The 10723-nt window shown below is 37.4% G+C and overlaps 1 protein-coding gene across 1 annotated transcript in view; it reads right to left on the reverse strand.

The window, feature by feature from the left end:
* Positions 1-10723, reverse strand: part of ADAMTS20 (ADAM metallopeptidase with thrombospondin type 1 motif 20) — a 144190-nt gene that overhangs the window by 96586 nt on the left and 36881 nt on the right. Inside the window, exons 7-9 of the mRNA XM_007471614.1 lie at positions 10088-10229; positions 8406-8510; positions 1152-1297 (exon numbers count right to left, since the gene is read on the reverse strand). Coding sequence (XP_007471676.1) covers positions 1152-1297; positions 8406-8510; positions 10088-10229 — 393 coding nt within the window. The remainder of the gene's footprint in view (positions 1-1151; positions 1298-8405; positions 8511-10087; positions 10230-10723) is intronic.

Genomic DNA, 10723 nt, shown 5'->3' on the forward strand with positions numbered 1-10723 from the left:
CGAACCCGCGTCCCCTGCATCGGCAGGCGGACTCTCAACCACTGCACCACCAGGGAAGCCCACACTTTTCGTTTTTAACAGAAGTATGTAACGTTGTTGTGAAGCAATTCTGTGGTTAATGAACCGTAGAAAATACATTTTAACATGGACACTGTGGCCTGGAGGGGGAGGGCAGAAATGATGTCTTATTCATGACTAGATTAACAAACAAGGAGCTAAGTAATGATGGAGATTTGTTTTAAAACCTCAAAAAAGGGTTTCTTCATTTTGGAGGTGGGGGGACACATAGAGTGAGCCAAAGATGATCAGAAAGGAAGATGATAACATGTTAAATTTTAAAAGAAGTATATATGCCTCTTTGTCGTGTATATCCTACTTATCACTTAGTTCAAAGAGTTTCATGGTATCAATCTATAGCCATCTATCTCTATATCAACTTATGCTGGAACATAAAAACTCTTTTGTCAGTGTTTTTCTTTTAATATGAAGACTTTCAGTGTAATTTAGCTTTTCAAAAATTCAAATAAACTAAGTCGGATTTTATTCAAAGTATGTCACATTTCTGCATTAAAAAGTCTTCATATATATAACATATAACAACAGAAACATTATTTTTAAATTTTTATGGAATCCCTAAGTTCTTTTAAATAGTTTGGTGAGCAGGACCTATGCTTCAGTTCTTATTCAAACTAAAGACACTGAAGCATCTATAACATGAAAAGAGAAAGAAAATATGACATGACAGATTATACCAAACAGTAAAAATACGGTAACAAAACTACATATTTTATCCAGGAAAGCCAAAACATAGTCGAAAGGGGCCAGGATCTTTCAATAGAAGCACAGTAAAAGTAAAACTGCCATTATATTACCACCATTATTGACAACTATTTCTCAAATTTACACCAAATCAAAAAAGAAAGAATATGGCTTGGTCTTGATTCAAATTCTCAAGACTATTTTAATTTACTTTTTTGTTTAAGGTCTGAATCTACCAAGATATAAAGTAACATGGCTTAAAGTACTCCAGAAGTTTTCTGAATCTCAGAAACTTACAGACTGACCTCCAGTTTTAGAAGTGAATGAAATTGATGTTTACTTTCTGGTGCCTTGAGATAATCTTAATTTACAGTGACATAAAAAGGACATACTCGGGCCGATTACAGAGCCTGGTTGTGCTTTTGATTCCACCTCCACATGTTCTTGAACAAGAACTGTAAGGTCCCCACGGTCCCCAATCGCCATCTACAGGACGTGTGTTCATTTCTTTGTTTACACATAGCCCATGGTGGCAATGCTATAAAAATAAAACAAAAAGAAATGATTCATGCATCATCTAATTAGGACATCATAATAATAATAACAATAGCACAGAGATCAGTAGAAAAAAAGGTATACAATTTTAAGCAAAATGTTATCAATTCAGAAATGAGATTACACGTGACACCACTTTGTGAATATTTCCTGAGTATCTACTGAGTAACTGTAAAAAGGTCGACACAACGCAAAAGTGAATAGGAAATTTACCTTGCCAAGAGATCTATAGTCTCACTGGAGAGGAAAGACCTACCCATATGGGGGAAACTTAAATAGTATAATGAAAAATATTTTTGAAAAAGAAGCAAACAAATATTTGTTAATGTGGTATTTGTCCATGCTTCTATTTTTATGCAAAGATATCTATCACTCTCCCATGCCTTAAGCTAACTTTCTGCTCTATCTCATTCAAAGTCTCAAAGACCACTTCGTTCCTTGCTTTCATCAAGAAAGTAGAAATGTACAAAAGAATCTGCCCAAAATCTCCCACCATCCCTTCTACCCACCCAAAAGCATCTGTACCCAGTACTCAACCTTCCTGCCAATTAGTATACATGAAAAATCCAAAGTCGATCCCTCCACTGTGCACCTCATCTCATCTCTTCTCGCTACTCCAAACACCACTCCAGCAATTCTCCCGTCTCTCCTACATCATCACTGCTCCAGTCACTACTACATGAAAGCTAATCAAAACATGGTCCATGCACGGATGCCAGTCTTTGAACTAGTCACTGTCAGTAGGGAGAAGAGGTATACAGAAGTTGAGAGTAAGCGTTCAGAAACTTTCAGAAGATTTTGACACAGTAATTTTGTTTATTAAAGTTAATAATTTTAAAATTAGCTTATATTTGTTCTATTTTTAACTGTGGTATAATACACATAACAAAATTTACTCTCAACCATTTTCAAGTGTACAGTTCAGGGGGATAAAGAACATTCACATTGTTGCTCAACCATTGCCATCTATAAACAGAACTCTTCTCCAAACTGAAACTGTGGACCCATTAAACAGTAATTCCCCATCCTCCCCTCCTCCCAGTCCCTGGCAACCACCATTCTACTGTGTTTCTATGAATGTGCCTGCTCTGTATATCTCACATAATTGAAATCACACAGTATTTGTCTTTCTAGGATGGGCTTATTTCACTTAGCATAATGTCCTCAAGGTTAATCCATGTTGTAGCATGTGTTAGAACTTTCTTCCTTTGAAGACTGAATAATACTGCATTGTAGGTATATATCACATTTTCGTTATCCATTCATCCGCTGATGGACACTTGTGTTGCTCCCATCTCTTGGCTATTGTGAATAATGCAACTCCGAACACAGGTGTGTGAATATCTCTCAGAGACCGTGTTTTCAATTCTTCTGGGTATATACCCAGAAGTGTTTGTGTTGGGTAATCTATTTTTAATCTTTTTGAAGAACCAGCATTTTGTTTTCCACAGAAAAAACTGGCTTACACTTTGAACGTCTTTTTTCATTCATTTTTATCATTTTGTGCAAGAGTATGTTTATAAATGACCAGAACTGTTTAAAAGAGAAGACTGGTCCTTTATGAGAGATAGTTTAAGAAGCACTCCACTCATACTCTTTAACTTCCAAACATACTCTTGTTTCTCCCACTTTAACAAGAACAACAACGAACTTTCCTTAGATCTCATTTTCTTCACCAGTTATTGACCTGTTTTTCCTTGAAAGAGTTGCCTACGTTTATTGTCTAACTCTCTCTGTCTATTCTCTTTCATCATTCCACCGTCCATGAACCTGCTCATGTGCACATCACCAATGGCCTCCAGGACACCATGATGAATGGCCAGTTCTCAGTCTTTGCCTTCATTGATTTATGTGACACAGTATGTGACACAGCTGATCATTCTTCTTTGATACATTTTTTCTTCTCTTGGTTTCCAGGGCTTGGCACACTCTTGGTTTTCTTTTCTCTTTAATGATTTCTCTTTTGCAGTTTCTTTTGCTATATCTTCTTCTTTTTGACCTCTTAATGTCCCCTGGCTCAGACTGTAGTCCTTTATTCTTCTTTATTGACAGTCATTCTCAGTCCAGATCTCTCTCCTGAACTCCAGACTCCATAGACAGCTGCTTCCTCATCTTCATTTGAATGTCTAATAGCCACTTTAACTATAGCACATCAACACTGAACTCTTGCCTTGGCCCCTCAAAATCTGCTGAGTTGACTCAGTTGATCAGCTAAAAACCTAGTCATCTTATCTCTTCTTCCTCTAACATTCCATATCTAATACATTAGCAAATGCTCTAGTTCCTTCAAAACCATACACAAAGTTGACTTTTAATCATCACCTGGTTTGAGCCACCAGTATCTCTCACCTCCATTATTTCAACAGCTACCTGAGTACATCTCCTCCGTTTCTACTCTTGGCCCTTACAGTTTAGCCTCAACGGTTGTCAGAATGGCCATGATCCTTTTTTAACTTAGTTTAAAAATTAAGTCAAATTAGGTGACTCCTCTGCTCAAATCCTTCAATTATCTCACTTTGAGTAATACAACATTCTCACAATGGCCTGCAAGTTCTTCCAGTAACTTCCCATACATCTCTCTCTCTCTCTTCACTCCACTCCAGCCAAAATGTCTTCCTTGCTCTTCCTTGAATACTCCAGCAGTACTCCAGACTTAGGAGTTTGGCCATTACCTTTTCCTGGAGCTCACTCCCCTGGGATGTCCTCAAACCTAACTCCCTCACTTCCTTTAAAACAGCTCATTAGGCAACTTCCCATAAGATCGACCTTGACCACCATAGTTTAAAATGCAATCTGCCCTCTCCTACCACACAACTTCAATCTTTTCTCTGCTCTATTTCTCTCATTCATGGTACTATTACATTGTTCGTAATACTCCAGTCTTCACTAGAATACAAGCTCCAGGGGGGACAAGGATCTTTTCTCTTTTGTTCACTGATGTATCCTGAGTACCTAGAATAGTATCTGACATGTAGTAGGTCCTTGATACATTTTTGTTGAATGAATTAATCCCATAACCAAGATTATTAGCAGAAAAAAAATGCTTTGTGCCCTCCATTGGAACAAATCATTCAATATAAGAAATCCATTATAAAAGTGAACAAAAACAAACTCTCAGAATAGAAAATACTATGTGCATATAAATTTTGTGGGCATCTTCCAGAAACATTTAAAGACTCCTCGCATGTTCCTTATTTATTTATGTATTTCTGAGAGATCAAAGCATGAAAGAGAATGTTATACTATTCACCATGTAGTAAAATTAACTCATCATCAGATGGGTTCAGCATGTCTTCATGCAAATAGATTTACTACCAAAAGCATTTAACAGACATCTCACACAAAAGATAGTCACAAGATAAAGGAACTAGAGGAGAGTGTTAAGGCCAAATTATAGAATATTTGTTTAAATTTTCCTTTAATAACAGGTCCATTTAATATTGAAAATGGCTAATGCATAGGGGCTCACTGTTTTTAATTCATTTTTTTAAAAAGGGAATTTATACCTATCATGATCCACATTTTATCCCAAATGCCACCTCTACCTTTAATCTACATGGGCTTTATAGTAGGTTTCAGTATCTCATCATATTTACCTGAATTCCAGCAAACCCATGCCCTCCATACCGTATCACCGGGGGAATATTTAAGTGGCTAATAAGCAAATGAAAAGATGCTCAAAATTGATGATAATCAGGATAAAGCAAGTTAAAATTACAATGAAATTCTACTTTGCACCCATCTAGAATGGCTAAAGTTTTGTTAAGGCTAACACTATCAAAAATTGGCAAGGAATGGAAAGCAACTCAAACTTTCATATTTACATTGCTTGGTAGGTCTAAAATGGTTCACATACTTTGGAAAATTGTTTGGTACTTTCTTATGAAGTTAAACACACACCTATCCTATGACCCAGGAATTCTACTCTAGGTATTTACTCAAGAGAAATGCAAACATATGTCCACAAGGATGCTCACAGCAGCTTTATTCATAAAAGCCAAAAACTGGTAATGACCCAAATATCCATCAACAGGAAAATGGTAAACAAATTATGGTGCAGCTGAATTACACTGCAACATAAAGGAATGAGGCACTGATGCACACAACAATTTGAATGAAACTCCAAAACATTATGTTGAGAAAAAGCAGCTTGACCCACTTGCTCCTTGCCAAGACAGACTATACTGCATAGTTCCATTTACTTGAAATCAAGAACACACAGGAGATGGGGCAAAGATGGTAGACCCTGAGCTCACCTCCCCCCATGGGCACATGAAAATTGCAACTATTTACAGAGCAACTATCAATGAGAATGACCTGAAGACTAGCAGAAAAGATCTATAACTACAGATATAAAGAAGGAACCACAACAAAATGGGTAGGAGAGAACATAGTATAGTTAAGACCCACACCCCTAGGTAGGCAACCCACAACCGAGAGGATCATTACAATTGCAGAGGTTCTCCCCAAGGACCCAGAGGTCCAAAACCCACATCAGTTTCCCCGGACTAGGAGTCCTACACTGGGCAGACGAGCCCCACAATGTCTGGCTTTGAAGGCCAGCAAGGCTTACTTGCAGGAGAGCCAGAGGGCTGTAGGAAACAGAGACTCCACTCTTAAAAAGGCACACAAAAAATCTCATATGCTCTGAGACCCAGGGAAGAAGCAGGAATTTGAAAGAAGCCTGGGTCAGACCCACTTGCTGATCTTGGAGAGCCTCCCAGGAGGGAGAAAGCAACTGGGACTCACCCTGGAAACACAGACTCTGGCAGAAGACATTTTAGGGAGCTCATCCTACCACAAGGACACTGGTACTGGCAAGCACCATTTTTAATCCTCCTGCTAGCTTATTAGCATCAGGACCTGGCCCCACTCACCAGCCTGCTGGCACCAGTCCTGGAACGCCCAGCCCCTAGATCCCCAGAGACTTGCAGCCAGCCATCAGACAAAGCTCCACCCACCAGGGGGCAGGAATAAGCCCTGGTACCCCCTGGGCCCTGGCCCCGCCACCTGCTGGCCTACATGGACTCTGGGACAAACAGGGCCCTGCAGTCGTGGTCCTGGACTAGATCCAGCACAGCAGTGGACCAGCACTAGCCGTAGGATTCCTGGGCCGTAGCCCACCTACCAGCAAACTGCCCAGTTCTAGGACCCCCAGGCCCCACGGTTAGAGACCCCAGAACCCAGCTCCACCCACCATAGGCTACCACTAGCCCTGGGACCAGATTCACCCACTAATAGGCAGGTACCAGTGCCTGGACTCCCTGGACCCCACAGACACCATCCTTGGGAAGCACCATGGCCCCACAGCCAGCTGTCCTGGGATCCAGCCCCACCCACCAGTGAGCTAGCACCAGGACCAAGCCTCTCCTAACCATGCAGCCAGCCACACCAGGACCCAGTCATACCCACAAGTGGCCAGCAGCCTCCGCACAAGGCAGAACCTGGCAACCAACAAGACCAAGACGACTGAAATCATATCAAGCATCTTTTCTGACCACAATCCTATGAGACCTGAAATCAACTACAAGAAAAATATTGTAAAATACACAAACATGTGGAGGCTAAACAACATGCTACTAAACAACCAATGGGTCACTGAAGAAATAAAAAATACCTAGAGACAAATGAAAATAAAAACAGAACAACCCAAAATCTATGGAACATAGCAAATGCAGTTCTAAGGGGAATGTTTGTAACGACACAAGCCTACCTCAGGAAACAAGAAACATCTCAAGTAAACAAGTTAATCTTATACCTAAAGAAACTAGGGTAAAAAGAACAAACAAAATTCAATGTTAGTGGAAGGAAAGAAATCATAAAGGCCAGAGAAGAAATTAATAAAATAGTTACAAAAAATAATAGAAAAGATCAATGAAACTAAGAGCTGGTTCTTTGAAAAGATAAACAAAATTGATTTATTCAGACCCATCAAGAAAAAAAAGAGAAAGGGCTAAAATCAATAAAATCAGAAATGAAATAGGAGAAGTTACAACTGACACCACAGAAACACAAGGGATCCTAAGAAATTACTATAAATGATTATATGCCAATAAAATGGACAACCTAGAAGAAATGGACAAGTTCCTAGAAATATACAATCTCTCAAGACTAAATCCCAGGAAGAAAAAGAAAATATAAAAACACCAGTACATGAAGTTCACTAGTGATGAAATTGAATCAGTAATTTTAAAAACTCCCAACTAATGAAAGTCCAGGGCTAAAGGGCTTCACAAGTGAATTCTACCAAACATTTAGAGAAGAGTTAACACTTATTCTTCTCACACTATTCCAAAAAATTACAGAGGAAGGAATGCTTCCGAATTCATTCTACAAGGCCAGCATCACATTGATACCAAAACCAGACAAAGATATCACAAAAAAAGAAAATTACAGACCAGTATCACTGATGAACATAGATGCAAAAATCTTCAACAAAATATTAGCAAACTGAATTCAACAATACATTAAAAAGATCATACACCATGATCAAGTGGGATTTATCCCAAGGATTCAATCGTTCAATATCTGCAAATCAATCAATGTAATATACCACATTTCATTATCTTGGTGAACCCTATCACTTGACATCATGTTCGCAGATTTAGATAAGTTCATGACTGATGCTAGAATGGCAAAGATGTAGTATGGTAGGCAGTTTATTTTGCAGTACAATGTATTTTAAACATTAACACCAATAAAGATCTGAAGAAGCCACTTAAAACTTTCAATTATACTTATCTGAATTTTTAGGATAAAATGTATACAATGGTAACATCCTTGAATTTGGGGGATTTGCTGTAATATCTATGGCTAGACTCATTTTAATAACAAGACTATAATATGCTTAGATAACTAAATATCCATGTTATTATGTAACTATAATATCCAACTGCTAGATCTTGAAAAAAAGAGTAAAATTAAAATTTTAATTCACTTGACAACATACTACATCAAGCAAATATGGCAAAAACATTAATTCAACTAAGCAGAACAAAAGTTGACAGCGAAAAGGAAGAATGCTGAAACGCAGAGCAATCGCATCCTTGGATAATCTCTTGATACAAGACTCACCCTTCGAGAAAACCTACCATCCCAGGACCACAGTTTGTTCCATCTGCCAGTGGCATGTGTTGAGTGCGACAGCCCTTGTGAACTCCTTCTGCACTCGTGCACCAGAGACGCCTGCATTGCTTCTGCAGAGTAAGAAAAGGCAGGCAAGCAAGAGTGAAAATAACACTGTAACCATGGAATCAACTCAGTGTCATGCATTGGTTTATAAGCTGATCCTAGGTACTTCCTGGTTTCATGGTCAGAGCAGGAAATAATCAGTAAAAAAATCTTTACTAAGTCAGTCCTAGTCATCGATTTTCCTCTAAACACATAAAATGGCAACATTTCATTTTTAAAAACTTTTAGATTATCATCAAACACTGAACAATGGAAGAGATGTCTTGGAGTAGAAGTATTCAAAATTATGTGAGACATTTTTCTCTCTTTGCAAGACATTTTTCTAAAGGACTTTTTGTTGTTAAATGTTATTCACAAGGAGTTTCCAAAAGTCCCATCTGATCCAACAGTGGAATGTATGAATAATGTGCATAGAAATATTGTAGAATGTATACTGGTTTCCTATTTTGTGAATATAATGCATACTTTCAACTTTTGAACAAAGCGTTCTGAAGTTTTCACAAGATACAAAAATTCACAGAGGCTCACAGGAGCTATGCCCAAGATAATCCCTTTCTGTTTCTGAATTTAAATTCAAAGTTCATTCAGTACCTAAGTCAGGTAGGAAAGAAATGTATCTTTTATAACAAAAACTTAAGGTAAATCTTCCCCCCTCCAAAGTAGATGTTTAAAAGCTTATAAAATTTGTGATTATAAATTTAAGATTTTAGGAATATGATTCACTGTACGGAATATGCTTTGTGCTCACTGTTAAGTAACTTTCATTCATTCATTTATTCATACATTCCTTCACACATTCATTTATTTATTCATTCAACATGCAGTAAGCATTTATTTTCTGGTGCCTATTATGTTGCAGACCCTGAACTGCACCCTGGGGATATTTAAATGAATAAATAAGGCTGGATTCCTGGTCCAATGATCCTCACAGTCGAGTAGTATAGTAAGCAATTTGGCAAAGTTTTATACAGGAATGAAGAAAATGGAATGAGTATTCTGCTTGGAAAAGTAAGGCATGAATTCACCAAAGTAGTGACGTTTATTCAAACGAAATCCTAAATTTAATTTACCCTCAAAATAAGGTAAAATCTTGGTTATAGATTCAGTAAAAATGTTAACTCAGCTATTTTGGTGGAAATTTAAAGCATCTAACCTGTGAAAAATCCTCAAAATAAATTATAGAGTAATGGTTTAATGAAAACTAAACAACAAGACCCAAATTTCATTCCTTTGGATTCAAACCTGTATAAATTAAAATGTAGTCTCTGAGATTCCTGGGGCCTTTAATACAATTCATTATCAAAACACTTATATTTTCTTCTCCCACCCACAAAACAACATCATTTGAAAATAACTATTTGAATGCTTTTAATTTTCAGTAAGCTCTCTGTGATTCTTGTTTTCTGACTGGGGATACTTTTTAAAACCTTTTCCTGACAAACACTAATTTTTTCTAATACTTAAAAATTTTTAAGATATATTCAGCACACTGTCTGCCCAAGTGAATAAATGTACATTTTGAAATGTAGTCAAACTACAACTTTATGGTAGTTTTCAAACAAAAGGACATAATTTTTCTTACCAAATAGGGACACACTTGTGATCCAGGACCAAACATAAGTTCACATTGCTTGTTTACGTCATACACTGATCCAGGAAGTTGTGAAGACAGATCATATATTCTTCCATTTGGTTTGTCAAGGAGGCATTCCCCATGACCAGTACTGTAACAATGACAGAAAACAAAGTACTGTGAATACATATGGATGCATTTCAGTATAGGATTCTTTATCACATTTTCTATAGCTCTGCACTTTCAAAGAAACTATCAAAATTTTTTCATAATTTAAAAACCAACTCACATGAAAGTCAGTATGAAAACCTCAGTTTATAAAGGACATTTTATGTGTTTGTTCTCATTTGATCCCCACAACTGCCTTAAAGGTAAACATTTTTAAAAAAGAATAACAAATAAAAAAAAATTCATCACAATACCATGTTTGAAATATACATTCCTATTTTGACCACACTACACTTTTGGTCTGCTTTGCTATCCGATAGCAAGGCCCTATATCTAATGTCCAAATTGTCAAAATGTAAAAAGTAAAGTTTTCAGATCATCTGAGAAAGTACATTGATAGCTCTAAGTGACAACAAAACAAAGGAATTTCCAAAAGTGTTATGTGGTCTCCATCACAAAGAGGTGTTTTAGGGAAAG

Source organism: Lipotes vexillifer, unplaced genomic scaffold (genome assembly GCF_000442215.2).
Source record: "Lipotes vexillifer unplaced genomic scaffold, Lipotes_vexillifer_v1.1 scaffold964, whole genome shotgun sequence".
Taxonomy (NCBI): domain Eukaryota; kingdom Metazoa; phylum Chordata; class Mammalia; order Artiodactyla; family Lipotidae; genus Lipotes; species Lipotes vexillifer.